We start from the raw sequence: 20,165 nt of genomic DNA on the forward strand, positions 1-20,165 counted from the left end.
ATTCTTATCAAGCAAGTCTAGCTTCTCAGGTGAAAATTGCAGATTGAGGTTTCTTGAGCACAACAGATTTTTCCCAGTTTTGTGATGGACTATTTAACAACTGTTTGTGGTATCAGTCCTATGGTTGAGTCAACTGGATGGATTTCTCTTATTCCTGTTGTCTCTGTGCTCCTTTACACTCCTGTCCAACCTTATTCTTTTTTTTTCATTCTGGTCAGAGGTTATGTGCTCCCACAAAATCTTTGCTTCAATGTCTGGTTCTTCTCAAACTGTGACTTAGTTGCTCTGCAGGTCTTAGACTCATATATTATTAGGGTTTTAAGGGATCTCAGGAGATTATCTAGTCTAACCCCCTGCTCAAAGCAGGACCAATCCCCAAATGGCCCCCTCAAGGATTGAACTCACAACCCTGGGTTTAGCAGACCAATGCTCAAACCACTGAGCTATCCCTCCCCCTTCCTTTTATATATATGCTTGCTTCTATAATAAGCAGCAGAATTTTGTACAAATTTTAATGGACCTAATAAGGGAAGCTATTTACACATGTGCATTACTTTCAAGATGTTGAGAGCAATGGGATAACTCATGTGCTTTAAGTTAGACATGTACTTAAGTAGCTTGACTTCCTGAATCAGGGTCTTTGTGTATTTGTTAAAAGTAAAACTGAACTTCCATGAAGATATATGGGCACTGAGGGTTGCTCTCTGGATTCCTGTAATTTACACTATCCAGATTTATCTAATCATTTATTCCAGGTTCAAAACAATATCTTTCTTTTCTTTTTTCTTTTCTTTTATTGGATAGGAGCAAATCAGCGAAGACTCATTCCAAAACACTTTCTTCCTTCATGGTAGCAGAGAGCTCTATTCACCTCTCTATGAATAGCTGTCATAATCTTTTCCACAGACTTCTTTTTCAGAGAGACTGTACTTGTCTGGTTGTGTGATTTCTAACTCCACTGATTTTAAGGCTGCAATATTCTTAATTTGGCAAATAAATCATTAATTAATGATTCAACAGCTTGGGTGTCTTGGCTGTTGGACCATGTGAGCTGAGTTTCCGAAAGCTCCAGGTAATCCACTCTGCCCTCTGCCAATACCAAGCAATACTTTGAGAATTCAGAATGTACTTCATTGTAATAATTGGTGCCATGTTTGATATATTGATTAAATGATGAGTCATCATGACTTAATTATGTACTTCTATACTACTGCCTACATAACCTGTCTTTGTCAGAATAGTATGTAAAGGCATGCATTTGAGAACTTTGAATTGCATGTTATTGACTGAATAATCAATCCTTATTGCAATAGTGATGTGACCACTCAGAAGTGACAAACTTGCTTGCTCTGCCAACCAGATAACACAGATTTCAGCAGCCTAGGGAAGCTAACTGAATGTGTCCACTTGAACAGATTTGTGTACTGGATCTATGTTGTTCAAAGGCATTTAAAAAGTTATGACCTATTTCTTGATAACATGTAACAAGCAGGGAGCTATTGGATTATAATGTGGATTTCTTGTATTGTTTGAGTATAATTAAATGCTAGTTACTAATACTGTATATTAAGAACATAAGAACGAGCATACTGGTCCATCCAAAGGTCCATCCAGCCCAGTATCCTGTCTGCCGACAGTGGCCAACGCCAGGTTCCCCACCGGGAGTGAACCTAATAGGTAATGACAAATGATCTCTCTCCTGCCATCCATCTCCCCCCTCTGAAAAACAGAGGCTAGGGACACCATTCCTTACCCATTACATTTTATGTTTACCATTCCTCACCCAAATTACATTTACTGGCAGCTTCAGTTGGTGGACAGCATCTGCCTGCTGGAGGATTTTGTTGATGTTGAAATTGAGTGTCACTTCTGTTCGACGGCATATGCTATTTGAGTTATAAGATGTAGTTAATTTCTTCAAAATACAAAATGTTTATTCAGTTCATCTGCAGTCCATGTAAGCATAGACATATAACACCTGCTCATTACCAAAATTGATTATTTTTGCTAAAAACAAATATGTGATTAAAATATTAGAAATTATTACTGACCAAGTGGACATGCTTTGAGCTGTCTTGGTTTGGGCATAGCAATACTGAAGTGCTTCCTTGTGCAAGAAGATCCATGTCTTTAATTTCCCCTTCAGTCTGATGTCTGACTACACAAAGGCATTTTGACCACAAATGAGATTACACAGACTACAGATGACCCAGTTATTGTAGTTTTGTGCATTATTTACAATAATGCTACGTATGTTTGTGCTAATATTATACTACATGCGTGCCCTTTTTTGTAATGGAGCTGTAATGATAAAATCATTGAATGCATATAGGTCTGCTGCAGTAAACTTTTTATTTGTATTCTTGAAGTTGGGTTGCACATAAAAATAGTTTTGAAAGACATCGTTATTATAAAACGTTGGCTAAAAAAACCCTGAATGTAAAATCTGCTAAGAGTAGAGGTGGGCATGAATCAAAACTCCTGTTCTGAACAGCCCCAAGCTTTACAGAACTTGTTGTGTATATCTAAACTTAGCAGACCAACCTCTGTGTTAGTTCAGCATATCTGTAAACAATGACATTTGCAAAGTGATTTTTGTCCTTAACACTTGTAGAATAAGACACAGGACAGTGGCGTGGTTAAAATAAGGCTGCAACTTTATTCGCTTTAAATAACCAATTCGAATCAGAATGGGACAGATCACTCCCAAGCTACCTAGCAGATACCAGTCCTATCCAGTTCAGTCTTCCAGTATTGGACCGCACAACCGTTGTGGGCACCACAAAGCAATCATTGGGCTGTTAGGGGAACAGACAAAATGTGGCTTTGAGGCATGAACCATTGCCCTGCTCTAATTATAGCAACTTCTCACACTCCCTACAACAATTAGGCTATGTCTCTGGGCTTGAAAAACACCAGTGGCCACACTGGACTCTCACACTTTGTTGCTGAAGGGAAATAAAAAAAAACAAGTTGGCACATGGGCCAGTTTTGCATTATGGTATAAATTATTTCCTATCCCAAAACATGATTTCCAAAAGTATTCCACATTTCAGCAATCTGACACCAGGCTAAAATAGCGTAAAACAAAACTAGAGACAATAAGGACTAACTCAGTGGTATTGTCTTCATTGGAAAAAAAGATGTGTTCTTCTCTTGTAACTAATAGGTAAAAAACTAATGAAAACAAGGCAGTTCATAGTTTTCATATGAGTTAGTAAATTGAGGTAAACCCTAGTCTCCTTGTTAGGGCATGTCTGTACTTCCTCAAAGTTCGCATTAGTGTGTTCTAGGGACCTTTAAGTTCATACATGCAGCATCCGTAAGGGGATTGCAGCACAGCACTCTGGTGTGTACTGCTGTTCACCCCCCCTCCATTCAAATTTCAGGGCAGTATAGACATGATTTTTATCTTCATTGCCCAGGGCCAATCAGGATCCTCACAACAAATAACCGAGGGGTCAAGAGGGCCAGAAAACAGGGACCCCTCAGATGCCAGTTCTTCCCGGCATGATGTTGCAGGGAGAGAAGTTTCATATACATGTTCTGTAATACCCCCTTCCCTCCTGGTACTAGGACTGCATCATGAAAGAAAGGGTGAACTCAGAAGCTGCTGCCTTATTCCTTGAGGCCAGGTCAAACTCCCACCCCATTAATGTTCTTGCCATTTGGGAAGAAAGAAATGTAATATTTATTTTTGTTTCATATACAATACCTGTGCTAGACAGTGGTTTCTCAACTATATTAAACTGGAGATTTTCCTTTTACAAGTTGCTGTACCTTTGCAGGTGGGGTAGAACAAATTAAATATATTACCCAAGATCTTTTTTATATATCTGGTACAAAAGCTGCTAGGGAGGTCTGAAATTCTATTCTAACCATACTCATCACTTTTAAATAAAAATCAACCCAAAGTGGAACTTCCTATCCAATTCCCTTTAGTCACTTGAGAACTCTTGGTTCGGATAAAATTTAATTAAGAACTGAACCCAACCTAAGGTCTGCTTTTGAAAAACTAAAATCTGATTGACAAAATTCTGAAAAACACAACCTCTAGTCCATGTCTAGTATTACACAGTTGTTTACTTTGATATTCCATAAAAATTTGTTGTTTTAGCTGCCAGAGTAACTAAAGGTAGGACAGTGACACCCACTGTAAAGTATTGGGAGTTTGTAGAAAAGTAAGGTATGTGAGGTATTAAAAGAGTTAGTAGATTGTTTCTGTACTTTTTTATTTATTTTTTTAACTGGAAATGCAGTTAAATTTTTTCTAAAATGCATATTGGTAACCACTATGTTTATTAATTTCTGAACATAATGTCTATAATAGAACAGCTAAATTTACATATGAAGTGACCATATTCAGTCCATTTTTGAAACTGGTACTGTATATTTTTGTTTCCATGCTTTAATAAGCATTTGAGGCTAAATGTTTGCTGTAATAGTTCATTCTCATTTTACTTTCTCTTAAATCTTCATCTTTTAAACATAAATTCAGTGCAGAAAAAACAACTAACGGAGTTATGTAAGCAAAAACAACCACTTCCCCTCCACACACACACTTCTGACCTAAGTGGCACAAGGAATAGTTCCATTGACATCAAGGGTTAAAGATTCACAAGCATAAAACAAGATCAGAATCTGGCCTGCTATTTGAGAGGCTTCTGTTGGTTGCTTTTCTGGCTGTGCTGCCTTCCACATCCCACTACACATAACTTACACGTTTTCCACACCTGCTGAATGCTAAATGTTTTCTATTGCGTTGATTTACAATCAGTTTACCATTTAACTTGCACTAATGTTTGTCGTCTACAAATATGAAAAAAGGACTGTTATGGGATTGGCATATTCTTACTTCGGGTCTGAATGTGGCCCAATTAATCTATATGTAGTAGTGAAACAAACTGAAGAACCATATGCAGTGAAAGAGTACTATAAAAGTAATGGGGGGGTGGGGGAAACAGAGAGAGTGTATCTTCTGAATATGTCTTTCAGCATCCTATTGTTTCTACATGATTCACAGACTAAAAATATTTACAAAGACACAAATATTTCATGTAAACTAATTGTCTTCCTACAGTCCAATGAGGTACTTAATATTCAGTTGACAACAAAAAGTCCCAGAGATGCAAATAAAAATGCAACATCGCATTACTCAACCTGTTCACTCAGTCTAGTCAGCTTTTGAGATTTAGATCTTAACATATACACATGAACAGAACAAGAGACATGGTTCATTAATGCAGTTACAACTTATGGCAATCCTTGACCTGTATTTCTTGCATTATTACATGCCACCCTGAGCCTTTAATAGCAGAACAAATTGAAACATGAAGAAAGTTGAACACTCATATGAATAATAGGAAAAATAATTTAATCATTTTAACCAACCTCCCATAATGCTCCAGGGAGCCAGGCAATTTAAGGCCTAATGGCTTGCCTCCCTGAATACGAAAAAATGGGAGCAAGATAGAAATGGCGTCCTGTGTACTGAGTTCAGATATATGTCTCGCAGTGAAGTCATTTTTTTATTCCTTCTCAAAGCTACCTACTTGAAAGACCAAGGAGAACCCACATGAAATTAGTAGGCATGCAGTATAAATAGAATGAATGAATAAATAAATGGAAAGAAATGTGTTTATTTTATAGATCTCTGAGATATAAACAGACTGTTTTAAATGTTTGCAATATTAACACAATTGATATTTAACCTCAAGTCACTATGTTTTATCAAACTTCTCCATGTGCATTTATTCCATTAAATAGGGTCACTCGATTCTTGCTCAGGAATATCTTATAAGGTTCTTAACCATCAAGTAGCAGTCACCGATCAGCAATTGTTTATTTGTATACTGAACATGTCATCAACAATACACAGGACGAGGTCTTCAAATTGAAAGAACAGTGGGGTTGTCATCAATATTGCTTAATAGAGCATCATAAGCAAACTAGTCAGGAGTATGTATGAAGCATTCAGTATGTTATATTATATATGAATTTAATGTAGAGTTTTTATGTAAATCTGATGTCAGTTTTGCTTTCTTTTTTTCCTGCAGTCTCACTTTATTGCACTGAGATTAATTTTACTTTTTCCCCTATTCACAGAAGGTGATGAGACAGGAGTGATGGATAATCTGCTCGAGGCCCTGCAGTCAGGGGCAGCCTTCAGGGATCGCAGGAAACGAACACCAAGAATGCAGGGTGAGTAAGACATTTTCTAGTAGATTTGTGGTTATGTATGGGGGTGGGGAGGAATCCAGTGTTCAAAGTAAGCTGGGGGGGAAAGGGTCCTGCCAAGGCTTTTAAGAACTTTCATTGAAAGTTGGTCTTTCAGTTCTTTGGTGAAATCTGAGCACTTATAGCTGTGAGATCACAATTTTAAACTTGGTAACTATATCTTCAGATAATTGTAGATGCTGCAGAAAACTAGAACAAGGGTTCACACTGTGTTTAATTTGACATTTTAAAAAATCATTGTTTTTTTTAAAGATCATGTGTGTATTTGATATCACTTAAACCCATCAGTATAATAAAATTATTTTTTGTAATTGGCCCTAAGAAAGTCACAGTAACTTCTTACACTAGTGGAGTGATGCATATGGCTGCTAGCTTTTCTCAAGGGCCATGCTCAGGTTCATGCTTTTTGGGCTCGAAGCTGTAACCTTTTTGGGGAGTAAAACTCCAATTATTATTAAAGCAGCTTCATTCTGCTGAATTCTGTAGGGATGATCTTGAATGATTGTCCTCTGTACAGGTATTGGTTTTGAAGTGACTCAGGGAAGAGTGTAGCAAATACACATACTCCCACACATAACTTTTCAAACACACAAAATATATAAATTATTGTTACTTTGAATCTACCTCTTATTAAAGTTTGTGGCAACATACATTGTAATTTTCCAGTTTTAACATGTCTTATAGTAAAAATAGTGTTTTAATAAATCAAATTGTTTAAAGTGACTTCTTTACACAGGGCAAAATCAAGTCTTTATGAGTCAGATCCATGCGGAGGGTTTGGAAGAGTGGTATTGGTGGCAAAGTGGGTAGCACATCGTACCACTCCATAAAAGAACAAAGTGAGCCCTCACTCTCCCCATTAAGTCTGATCCTGCAGACTGGTCTACACTGGTCTACACTGGGGAGTGGGGGGGAGTCGATCTACGATCTATTTGCGTAGCTGAAGTCGAAGAATCTTAGTTCGACTTACCTGGCCGTCCTCATGGCAGCGACTCGACTGCCGCGGCTCCCCTGTCAACGCTGCTTCCTCCTCCTGCCAAGGTGGAGTACGGGCATCAATTCACAGATCGATTTATCGGGTCTAGACGGGACGTGATAAATTGATCCTCAATAGATGGATTACTACCCGCCGATCTGGTAGTAGATGTACCCCAAGGTCCATGTAGACAGACTTCTTGGGACTTAATTTTACATCCATATGTAAAATATATAACTCTTGGGGCTATGTGAGTGCAAGAATGCATTTTTTTTCTCAAAGAAAGAGGTAGCCAGGAATATTACCATTGTTTTCTTCACATCCTATCCCTGACTATCACATAGGGCTATAGACTTCAAAGTACCACTAATGTTCTCTGCCCTGTTCTGCTCTGAACTATCAGTGCAAAACCATTCATTGTCATTTTAGTCTCAGCATGGTCTCTATGCAAGGCTGGTGCAAGGAAGTTTCGCACCCTAGGTGAAACTTCCACCTAGCGTCGCCCACTCCCAGCCCTGCTGCAGCTCTCTGCCCCCCCCCCCACCCTGAGGCACACCTCCCCACAGTAGCTTCCCCCCTTTGTGCTGAGGTGTCCCCCTCCCATGTCAGCTCCCCCCCCGGGAGCCGTGCTGCAGCTCCCCGCCCCAGCTCATCTCTGCTCCGCCTCTTCCACAGTTCGCTGCCCCCGCTCGAATTCTGCTCCTCTCCCAGGGTTGCAGTGCCAAACAGTTGCTTTGCACCATAAGCCTGGGAGGCGGAAAAAGTGGAGCAGCGACGGTGTGCTTGGGGAGGGGGCATAGCAGAGGGGAGCTGAAGTGGGGAGCTGCTGCACGGCTCTCCGGGCCCGGGAGGGGAGGGGGAGCTCCCGCAAGCGGAGGATGCCTGAGGGCAGGGGGGAGCTGCCGCAGGGCTCCACACCCTAACTCCTCTCTGCTACACCCCCTCCCCGAGCATGCTGCCCCATCCCGGCAATGACAATAATTGCATGGAGCGGCCACTGGGAGAGGGAGTCTGAGCCGCATGTGCCAGCGCGCCGCCGGCAGCCCAGCCCAGGAACGCTGTAAAAAAAAAATTGGGGGCACTGCTTTTTGGTGCCCCCAAATCTTGGCGCCGTAGGCAACCGCCTAGTTTGCCTTAATGGTAGCCTGTCTCTCTGCAGCTGAGTTAATAAGGCACAATGTGCCACCTTCTCCTATCTGGTAGCAGTAAAAATAGTGGAATATAATTGTGATTTATTATTGTTTATAATTTGTCATAAACCTGATCTTTTACACACACAAAAAACAAAAAATAAAACAAGAGTGAAACACTTGGTGTACACACCATTCCCAAACTGCGCTACATTTTCAAAATCCTCCTTCCATCTGAGCAATATTTCTGTTCTCTCAATTAAAAGAAATAATATGAGCATGCCTGAGTAATTAATTTGTGGTTATTTTTAAAATGGAAACAGGACAAAGTATGTTTTCTGTTGTCTTTGATCTGAAAGTTTATAAATATAATCCGGTGTGTGTCTGCAGTAAACTTGGTCATAGTAGGCAATCTTAATGTTGTCTTTCAGATTTTTTTCTTTTTTGCTAACTTTGGCTTTGCTTTCATCTGTGATAGAGTTATAGGACGAGATGTAGAAATCTTGAATGATTCTGCTATCGGTGGTGAAAATTAATATATTAAATCCTCCCCCTCGGTAAAGTCTGTTGAACAACCAGGGGATCATTCATTTTACCTTTTATTGAACCTTTTGTCTTACAGTCCAGCTGCATAAATGAACATAGAATTTTCATAAGTGCATACTGTATTTTCTAATGTCACAATGATGGGACAGGGCTTTAGTTAAGGGTCCATTCTAAACTCCTCTGTTCAATAGCTCAGAACATCCTCCAAAATGTTCACCTGTGGCTGAAAATTATGATGCCTCACTATTCTATTTCTTTCTTAAAAAGTCTGTGAGTCAGATATGGAGAAGACATGTAATAATGTTATGAGTACAGCTATGTAGTAGTTTTATGAACATGGTATGTGACTTGGTCAGTGAGCTCAATTATTATATACTGAGGGTAGTGGAATGTTTATTATATGCTTATAATGGCTGAATTCAACTGGTTGTGTATATGAAGGTGACACACTGGCTTCTCAGATAGGAACACTGAAGAGTATGCTTATAGAATCATAGAAATGACTAGCTTCGGTACTGCTGTCTTCAATCTAATAAGTTGCGAGACTTATTTTGGCAAAGTTTGGCATTTGGAAATGAAAAGAATGCCGAAGTGTTAGAGCCCTTCTCAAGGGAAAAGGGAGGGGGGTGTCACTGGCCAAAAACTGTCTAGGGAGACAGGCTAACACAAAGAGAAAGACTCTCTGGAGAGTGTCTAATAATTTGGGCTATCCCTGAGCCATGAAATGATAAGCCTGAAGGAAAAGCTAGATATGCATACAATCTGTTATTGTTTTGAAGTTACGTGTTCTCTGAAACGCTTTTGTTCCAAATAAATAATACTTTGCTTTAAGGAGGCTGTTTGATTACTGCTATCATTGCCCCAGAGAGAACAGATTTGCAGGGTCTGGATATGTGAGACCTGCTGAGGTAAATCATGATTGATACACAGGGAGGGGACTGCAACTCAAGGCCCAGTCTGAGAGTGTGAGAATTGCATGATTCCACCCTGACAGGTGACAGCTTGAGACCTTTAAAGGAACTGTGGAAGGAACAGGAGGAGGATTAGAGATTCAGTTAGCCCAGTAACAGTGGAAGTTTGTACAAGATTGCTTCAGCCACTGTTTTTCAATCAATCCCACTCCTGCTATCCTGCACTTCTTGTTTGAGGAAGTAGGCTAGGGTTTGACCCTTCATCCTGGAGACACAATGTGACTATGACTGTAATTTGTGACACGATGGCAGCACAAATGTATCTTAAAAAGCTGGGGAGCCTATTTGAGTGGAGGAGAGAAGTGAAAGCTAGGGAGATATAAAGACTCCCAATTATGGAGAAGTGTGAGCAAAGGAGATAGCACTGGTACAGAGAGATGAGAGCAGAATTTACCCTGCTCACTTCCCCTAACATTCACTCTTCTGTGTAGTTGCACTTCACTCCACCAGTAAACATATTCTTAGGCCTGGTCTGCGCTGTGGGGACCGGGGTGGGGGATCGATATAAGTTACGCAACTTCAGCTATGTGAATAACGTAGCTGAAGTCAACATTCTTAGATCGACTTACCGTGGTGTCTTCACCACAGTGAGTCGACAGCTGCTGCTTCCCTGTCGACTCTATCTGCTCCTCTCGCAGCAGTGGAGTATAGGAGTCGACAGGAGAGCTCTTTGGGATCGATTTATCGTGTCTAAACTAGATGCGGTAAATCAACCTGTGTTGGATCAGTTGCTGCCAGCCGATTCAGAAGGTAGTGTAGACATACCATTACAGGTGCTGCCAGCCAATTGGGGGCCCTAGGAAGGAATATTTTACACACACACCACATAATAAAAAGCAAGTAGGGGGCCCCTTGAGCTGCCCAGGCCCTAAGCAATTGCTTAGTCTGCTTATACTTAGCGCCAGCTCCAATCTTGTCTTTATTCTATCTGCTGCTTATCATTATGTAGCTGTAGTGCCACTGTGGATGGAATATTGTGGGCCCCACTGTTCAGAAAGGATGTAGAAAAAATGGGGAAAATACAAAAAAGGGAACCAAATCTGGAAGAATGTAAGAAGAGACAAAGGGGGCTAAATGTATATAGTTTAAAAAGGAGAAAACATGAAGATAGATAGACGGGGACATCTTCAAAGAGTATAAATGAAGGAAGGGAATTACTCATAGTCTCAAAAGTTGATAGGACATTGAGCAATGACTGGAAAGGAAGGAAGTGTGGATAGTAGGGAAAAGTTCTCAACAGCAAGAGCAGTCAGTCAATGGAACAGATATTCAAGAATAAATTAAGAATAAAATGTTAGTGGAAATATTTCAAGCTGTCCAGCAAAATGCAAAGAATGAATGTGAATGAATCAAGTCTTTTTTGGCATCTACTTTCCATTTTCCTGAATTCAGGAAAATGGTTAGATCTGGAGTTTAACAAACGATTTACCCCTAAAATGCTGGTTCAACTCTGCATATATTGGTAATCATCAGAAATAGTTGGCGTCTAATAACAGTTCAGTAGCCTATGTAAAGGACGAGCTGGTCTTATTGCGGTCCCTAATGAACTTTGTAACACAAAACAACTCACTGTTTGGCACCCTGGTCACTCTGTGCAGAAAGGCCAAAAACTGAATTACCCTTTTTCCTTGGAGTAAGTCTTTCCATAACAGTTTTCAGGCACAACAGCAGAGCAGTGTGAAGGTGCATGCACTGGAACTGTCTATATTGTACTTGCTCTATTGATAAAGAAATTTATTAAGCTAGTACCTTTCATGAGCACTAAATTCACTTCTAGAAAAAGAGAGAGACACACAAAGGAATGGTTAAATTAACATAAATCATCAGGTTCTCAAATTAAAACCCAATATGGTATATAAAAGAATAAATACCAGATGAGAAAGATACAGCACAATTTATTTTCACACATAAAGTAATTACGCTGGCCATTCAGTACTCACTTTGAGATATTTCTAAGGCACGGTAACGTGTTTAGTTTCCAGTATAGCTTTCTTAAAGCTAATGCATTTATTTCACTGTTCTCAGACTCGCACCAGACCAATTCTATCAATTTATTTGACCTCCAGATCACTTCTTTATAGCAGCCTTCATTTCCTTCTGATCTTCAAAGTATCCCCTAGATCTTACATAAAAATAATTTCAGTCTATGCTCAAGTATTGTTCAGCTCCAGCACATCAAACTAGAAATTTTACCCACTTATGAATGAAAGTTTTTCATTATAAATTCAATGTTCTGCTTCTGCATGGATTACTTTCTAGACATTAATAGTTTCTCATGTCAGGACCACTGCCTATGGTCCTTGGCCTTTGACTCATTTGGCAGCTTCTCTAAGAACTGCCTTCCTATTTCTATATTAGCTCCTGGATCTTTTCAAAACTAATCTCAGAATTTATTTGCTTGATACTGACTTTTAATTTGCTTTCATATTTCATTTATTAAGGGCAATGAGATTCTCATTTTGGGTGACTCTACATAAGCACAGTGATTCACTGATTGATTAATCAGATCTAGGTTTGCATTACAAGAAGATAGAAGTTTAGGAGTGCAATATACAGTGGTGCTGATGATATTTTTTGTCAACAACTGGAGAACAAAATGAATACAGACTGTTTTATGCCCTATTTATATGTAAAATTCTTCTAAGCAAGAACTGATGTTCTCTATAGAAATTTCAATCACTTCTGCTTCTCCCTTTTCCAACAGAGTATAATCAGCTCTCGTGCATATTCCGTCAGCGATGATCTCTGCAGGACAGCAAGATATAGGGTCAATTCCATTTGACTGTTGTGAAAGCATGAATTTAGCAGGCTGAGTTTTGATATAGGAAATGGTGTAAAGATTATCCTAAGGAAAGACTATTCTGCAAGAAACTTCCACTTGTGATGCCTATTTTCATGACAGAAATTCAGACATACTATATGACAACAAGCCAATATTCCCCTTTGACAAACCTACAGTTTAATAATAATGACACAGATGTACTAATCCTTGTATATATGCCAGAAATATGATGAATAACCACAGTGACTGCAGCAAAGAGTCTTGTGGCCCTTATAGACTAACAGACGTATTGGAGCATGAGCTTTCGTGGGTGAGTACCCACTTCGTCGGATGCATGTAGTGGAAATTTCCAGGGGCAGGTATATATATGCAAGCAAGAAGCAGGCTAGAGATAACGAGGTTAGTTCAATCAGGGAGGATGAGGCCCTGTTCTAGCAGCTGAGGTGTGAAAACCAAGGGAGGAGAAACTGGTTTTGTAGTTGGCAAGCCATTCACAGTCTTTGTTTAATCCTGAGCTGATGGTGTCAGATTTGTAGATGAACTGAAGCTCAGCAGTTTCTCTTTGAAATCTGGTCCTGAAGTTTTCTTGCTGCAGTATGGCCACCTTAAGATCTGCTATTGTGTGGCCAGGGAGGTTGAAGTGTTCTCCTACAGGTTTTTGTATATTGCCATTCCTAATATCTGATTTCTGTCCATTTATCCTTTTCCGTGAGACTGTCCCGTTTGGCCGATGTACATAGCAGATGGGCATTGCTGGCATATGATGGCGTATATTACATTAGTGGACGTGCAGGTGAATGAACCGGTGATGGTATGGCTGATCTGGTTAGGTTCTGTGATGGTGTCGCTGGTGTAGATATGTGGGTGGAGTTGGCATCAAGGTTTGTTGCATGGATTGGTTCCTGAGCTAGAGTTCCTATGGTGCGGTGTGCAGTTACTGGTGAGAATATGCTTCAGGTTGGCAGGTTGTCTGTGGGTGAGGACTGACCTGCCAGCCAAGGCCTGTGAAAGTGTGGGAACATTGTCCAGGATGGGTTGTAGATCCCTGATGATGCATTGGAGGGGTTTTAGCTGGGGACTGTATGTGATGGCCAATGGAGTCCTGTTGGTTTCTTTCTTGGGTTTGTCTTGCAGTAGGAGGCTTCTGGGTACACGTCTGGCTCTGTTGATCTGTTTCCTTATTTCCTCTTGCGGGTATTGTAGTTTTGAGAATGCTTGGTGGAGATCTTAAAGGTGTTGGTCTCTGTCTGAGGGGTTAGAGCAGATACCCTTGTTATCTCTAGCTTGCTACTTGCTTGCATATATATACCTGCCCCCTGGAAATTTCCACTACATGCATCCGACGAAGTGGGTATTCACCCACGAAAGCTCATGCACCAAAATGTCTATTAGTCTATAAGATGCCACAGGATTCCTTGCTGCTTTTACAGATCCAGACTAACACGGCTACCCCTCTGATGCTTGACACATGTGATTGACGTTCTTAGAACATTTGATGGTGGTTCTGCCCAGAATCAATAAGAGAGTTCAACAGAATTTTATAATCCATGTTAATCTTAGTCTCTTGTGAGCCAAAAAAAATTTCAGCTTAATTAGAAAATAATTAGTTTTGACATTTTACATTCATTTTTATACATACATCATTTGCATGTATAAGAAATATAGTAGGACATAACTATCCTGGACTATAGCATTTCATCTTGTGGAGGTGACTCATAATTCGTGAGTAATGTAGGCTGCATGGGTACAGTCCATATCCACAAATAGTTATTTGTTCAAATCAACTCTGTCTTTAAAATTCTCTTTTAAATAAATCCATTCATTGTTGAGCTATTGCCACCTTTAATTTCATGCTGGGTTAAACTGAGCCAGCCTTGAAAAATTAAGAAGTGTGCTCTAGGAATTATTTTGGGTAAATTCTGTGGCCTGTGCTATACAGGAGGTCAGACTAGATGGTTACAATGGTCCTTTCTGGCCTTGAACTTTATGAATCTTTCAATAATAGGCTTTAAGACCTACATTTTAGAAGATGATTAGTGATTCTGCCTGACTCCGTTTTTTAGGGAGCCTATCCTATTTGAAATTCCTTGCAGGGGCATGGTTTCTCAGGAAGTGTTGAGCACTACAGGCCCTCAAAAAAACAGGCCATATGAAGCTGTGTAAAATTGGCATCCAAAAATGAAGGCACCCTAAATCATTAGTCACTTTTTAACATTTAGATCAAGTTGTCCACTTGTAGTATGAAAAGGAAGGGGTCTCTCAAGTGTAGTCAACAAAAGGCTGAACTATATTAGACTTGGAGGTGTCAATGATCAGATACTATTAAGGACCTTATGAAATTCACAAACTAGTTTTTTTTTTAATTGCTCCAGCACAGGTTAGTTCCTTGAGAGTTATGTGGAACAGCTGTGCTTCTGTCTTCACAGTAACACTGGTCTGCATGTCATTATTAGTTAAAACTAAAGATGGGCAGAACTGTTCTTATGAGGAGCTTTTGAGTAAGTACAGTGCCACCAAATAAGGAGAAACTATTTTACAAATGAAAAAATAATAAAATTATTGAAGGACTCTTTTGTATCCTTGGCTTGTACATTGTATCCTTTTTGTCCTTTGCTTGTCTGTTTTCATTTGTTTGTAAGCTTGTTGGGGCAAGGAATAAAGTTGTTTTCCTTGTTTTCCAGCACAACTGGACCCTTGTCATTATATGGGTCTTTGGGCAGTAACTCAACAAACTGCAACAAACAATTTAGTAATAAGCACTTTTACTGGACTAATATAAAAACAAACATGTTCCATTGCAACATCTTTGTATTGTATCATCATGTGGTATCACAGTACCATCAAACCACAAATATGTTTAAATTAAAAACAAGTAAGATAGAGATGTCAAAACATGGACTACCCCTTAAAGTAGTTCAGATCGTAGATGACAAACTCTAGCCACCATCTAATATTTGAATACCTAATTGAAACAGTGATTTAAACACCCTCTCATTTGCCTTGGAAGCCACTCCTTCTCTGTCACATAACTCTCCAATATATTCACACAACTGGAAGACACTTGTAGATGTGACTTTGAGACTTAAAGTTACAACCAATATCTAGATGAGGGCTAGATGGGAAAATTTTACAAACTTTTAAAACTCACTATAAACTTCTAAACAGAATGTTATTTAGTTTCCTTTTTAATATTCTGGATGAATTTTTATGTTGGTGGGCTTGGAGTTTTAATGAGTGAGGATCTTCTTTTGACTGGAGCTAAGTGAGTGCCTCAGGGGTTTTAGTGGGAGGAAACAAAAAAAACATATTTTTTTGTCTTAATTTCCTGTGGGAGAAGTAGGGTAGGTCTTGGGATTTCTTAGTTTTCTGGGCTGTTTGGTTGTGTTTGGCTAGCATGTAGCATATAGCTAGCTGTCTGTATTCTGTCTGTGCAGTAAGCAGGAATTTTTCATTTCATACATTATTCACAACTTGCTGCAGTGCTTCCAGAAAGTCAGCTTCTATCCTTAACACAAAGTAAAGAAGAAAAGAGAAATATATTTTTGCTATTGTTTTGAAGGTTAGGGCAAGGACTTCATCTTCAAGTGGTCTTGGTAGCAGTCATCCATCCTTAATCAAAAGCAAATAAGAGAGAGAAACATTGTTACATTTCTTTCTGTTTTCTGGCAACATTGGACATAGGTTTCATTTCACTGCTGCATCTTGAGCTATTCTGACTGCAAATAACATAATTCTTAACAAAAAACAAGTGAAAGAGAGAGGTTGTAAGTGGTTACTGTTGCAATTGTAGTATATTTCCCTTAAGTATATGATAACAAGCAAACTCAACAACATGATCAAAATACTCCAGCAATATGGTCATTTCACACATTTTCTTTTTCATACATGTGTTCTCTAGCTCAGTGAAGTCTCATATCATAAATCTGTTGCCAAAACCAATTCATAATGAAAATGAAAACAACATGAGGAAGAGAGATAATAGCTGCAATCGCTAGTCTGCACATAAAAAGTTGATCTTCCTTTTGGTGTATTTGCTTCTTATAGTTTTATCAAGAAGATCTAAGATAGAGGCGCAAACCGTAATATGATGGTACTGATATTCTTATCAGCTTGATAGGTAAAAATATCATTTATCAAAAGAACAACTTCTGAAGAGGCAAATTATCAGTGGTGGCTGCTAACATGCAAAAAACAATTTTACTACTAAACACCACCAATGATAATGTTTTCCTTCTTTTTGGTCTTTGAAAAAACTGTGAAAGGACCAAGATGGGCTCACTAACAAGAACAAAGAACTTTCAAAACAGGAATGGGTAAGTATGCCTGACTAATAACAGCAGCTTAGTTGAGTACTAAAGTGTACTGTAAATACCAAAAGAACTTAAAGTTAAGACACAAAGATCAATGTGGACCCACCCCATCTCAGGGGTTACTCCTAAAGGCATTATGCTCCATGGGGATACAATGACTCCCACAGTTCTTTGTTGGAGCTCACTGGAGTTAGCTGGGGTTGAAGAAGAAGATATATCCCTTCCTCTTTCCCATTCACAGGTATGCTGGTCCTTGTGCTTTGGGGAGCGTAGGAACTGGGCAAAGAAGGCTCTTTGTTCTGCCTTTCCACCTTGCATAACCACATATTGGCTGTCTATTATCTAACCTTAAATCTGAGACATACAATCTGGAGTTGGAGACACTGATGATGAAAGTTTTAAGTGTTCATAAAAGAGGAACGAGTGCATGCTTGAGTCTTAAAAGTAAGCTTTACAATGATAAAGGAAAGTGAAAGTGTTGGGTTTTTTTCTGGTTTATAGAAAAGGGCTCTTATTGTTTGTGCTATGTTAATATCTGGTAATGAAGAAAGGGGTTTTGCATCTGTATTTGGCCAGCAGATGGAATTATCATCATAAACATATGATAGATACCACAAATTCAGCATCAAAGAAGAGCAAGTGGAAAGAGAAAGAAATTATCCTTCTTGATCATGTCAAGGAAGGGGTTTACACATGCAAATAATGGTGGTGCAATTGAGGAAGCCCTTGCGAATGTAACCCAATAATGTATGTTTTAAAATTAAGTTATAGTTTTGATATGAAAATTTTACAATATAAGTATAAATGTGTTTGCTTTTGAGGATCGGGATATGTGGTTATATTTGAGGATAAGGGGGTTGGGATACAATACAAGACCTAGTTTACTTGTTTGTGAAGCATAGAATAAACTGCTTTAGTACGGGAAGTGGGGCATTTTAAGAGTGGGCTACAATAGACTTTACATTTGCAGTATGTAATGTCCTTCATGATAGAGAAGTAGTAGTTGTGACTGTCATAGGTAAAAAGAAGATTCTTCATTGATGCTGCAAATCACAAACAAGACTTCACTAACTAATCACACCTTATGCCTTCTAGCATCTTCGCCCAGGGACTTCCCAAGGCCTCCTGGCTACCCTAGAGTATAAATTTGGGTAAGAAATGGCAGTCTTGATTAAAATGAAAAAAAAAATTATTTTTAACAATTTTGTAATGCTAGGACCCAGACACTCTAGATATGGATTCTAAGAAAGATGAATGGATTTTGATGTTGATGTTTTGCTTATGGTAGATGGAAAATACGTTAGGGGGTCTCTGTAGGTTTTGTGGCTCCAGACTCCATTTTAGCTGTAATTCATTTCTAAATCGGATGAGATAAGGGCTTATTACAAGTGTTCAGCATTGCAAGATTCAACAGATTGGAAATCTTGCCCTTGAAAGATGCAAAGACCTCTAGTGCCTATGAAGTTTTTATTTTACTTTTTCTTGGACCCAAATGTGTAAGGCCTGTGAAGTACAGATATGGGTTTTTTTCTTGCATGATGGTATCTTTAATCTGTGGGTGGGGGTGATATTTTGAACAAAGGGCAAGTATGGCAAAACCAGAACTGTTGACTGGGTTTGGTGGTGGTGTAAAACCTTGTTGCACTATGCCAGTTAGCACTGTAACTTCTCTAGAAGAATATACCAAACAGGGCAGTAATAGTTCAAAAGTGACAGAAAAAGAAATAGCACCTTTCATTGAGATAATTCATTCAGGCTTTTGTCCAGTCAGATAGCCATAGTGAAAAACTCCAAGGTGTTTTTGTTTGTTTGGTTGGTTTGGTTTGGGCGGGGTTTGGCTTTGGGATGAAAGATGTTTTTTTAACAAAGCTGTTGCCAAGAGTTTTGACAACTGCCAAATCTCATGTTGGAGTTATGTCTGAATGAACACTTCAGGTTTTAGTTCAGTATAGGGATCATTTTCTTAATGATCCTTTTAACCATTAGTGTGATTTTATTCTATTTTGAGAGAAATTCTCTGTAGAAACATTTATTTTAAAAGTTGAAAAATAGCACTATATATTTCCTCTATGTTAGCAACCCTGAGTAGAGATATATTTGCTATAGAAATATTTATCTCTTTCTCTGTGTGCATTTATATACACCTAGATAAATGTGTCTGGGTGAAATCCACAGGCAAGTAAATTATGGCTTTGGAAAAGTTCATCTAGTTTTGTGTATGAAACTATGTTGTTTTTCCTTGTCTTCTGTTTTGTAAACCTTGCAAATGAACAGGTAGCTTTTAATATAATATATTATAATTTAGCACTGTTTCAATAAAATCTCTTCTCATCAGACTGTGAAAATAAAAAACACTACATTTCATTGCATTCCTACATATTCATTGATGCATTGATTTTTTCAAATGCACAATAATTAATGACACACACACTGCATGCTGTATCTTCTTAAGCTTGTTTTATTATTGTACATGACTGCAGGATTTAACTGCAGATCTTGTATCTTCACTAGGTTTCTTTTCTTAAGAGGCTATACTCCAAACATTAACAAGTGCATATTTTCTATGTAGTATTGTTTCCTTTTAGAAAAATATTCTTGCTCTTTTACAACTTTACCAATATCCTGACATGCTAAAACTGAAAAAGGGGATAGCCTCGGGATATGAGATTAGTAGAGAAATCTGATTCTGAAATATTTTCCCTCTCATATTTGTTAAAGCAAATTTCTTTGCAGATCTAACTGTTCTATCTGGGTTTTTTCTTACCACTAAGCAGCTAAATCTTTTCTGTGGAATTAAACTTAAAGTTTCCAGAAACGTTAATAACTAGTGCCCTTTTCTGAGTGTCCTAGTTCAGAAATATTGCAGCTACAATGGCATTATGTGCCATTTTTCCACTTTCTCACTGCAGGGGAGTTACAGCTTTAAGGTACATGTATGCTCTTTGTGCTTTAGATCTGAGTGTGGAATATATTAATAGAATATGTACTGCAATCAATGCTGAAATGCAATTTTTGGATCATTTTTGAATACCATACATCAATATCATGTCAGCTTGCAGCACATCAATGAGATGCACACTAGGCATAATTTAAGAATTGTCTTGTGAACTTAATTTATTTGAGGAAACTTGTTATATTGTCATTACCATTTCCATTTTAGCAGTGTGCATGAGAGAGAAAATTAAAACAAACCTACCTTATTCAACTTTGACA

The 20,165-nt window shown here is 38.7% G+C and overlaps 1 protein-coding gene across 8 annotated transcripts in view; it reads left to right on the forward strand.

The window, feature by feature from the left end:
- DIAPH2 (diaphanous related formin 2) overlaps positions 1-20,165 on the forward strand; it is an 879,031-nt gene that overhangs the window by 721,375 nt on the left and 137,491 nt on the right. For 6 of the 8 annotated variants that reach the window (XM_050965017.1, XM_050965016.1, XM_050965012.1 and 3 more), the window contains one exon: positions 6,106-6,201. In XM_050965017.1, coding sequence (XP_050820974.1) covers positions 6,106-6,201 — 96 coding nt within the window. Of the gene's footprint in view, positions 1-6,105; positions 6,202-16,904; positions 16,956-18,047; positions 18,104-20,165 lie in introns of those variants that run through there. The other 2 variants (XM_050965014.1, XM_050965015.1) reach the window with 2 other exon arrangements.

Source organism: Gopherus flavomarginatus, chromosome 8 (assembly GCF_025201925.1).
Source record: "Gopherus flavomarginatus isolate rGopFla2 chromosome 8, rGopFla2.mat.asm, whole genome shotgun sequence".
NCBI classification, from domain to species: domain Eukaryota; kingdom Metazoa; phylum Chordata; order Testudines; family Testudinidae; genus Gopherus; species Gopherus flavomarginatus.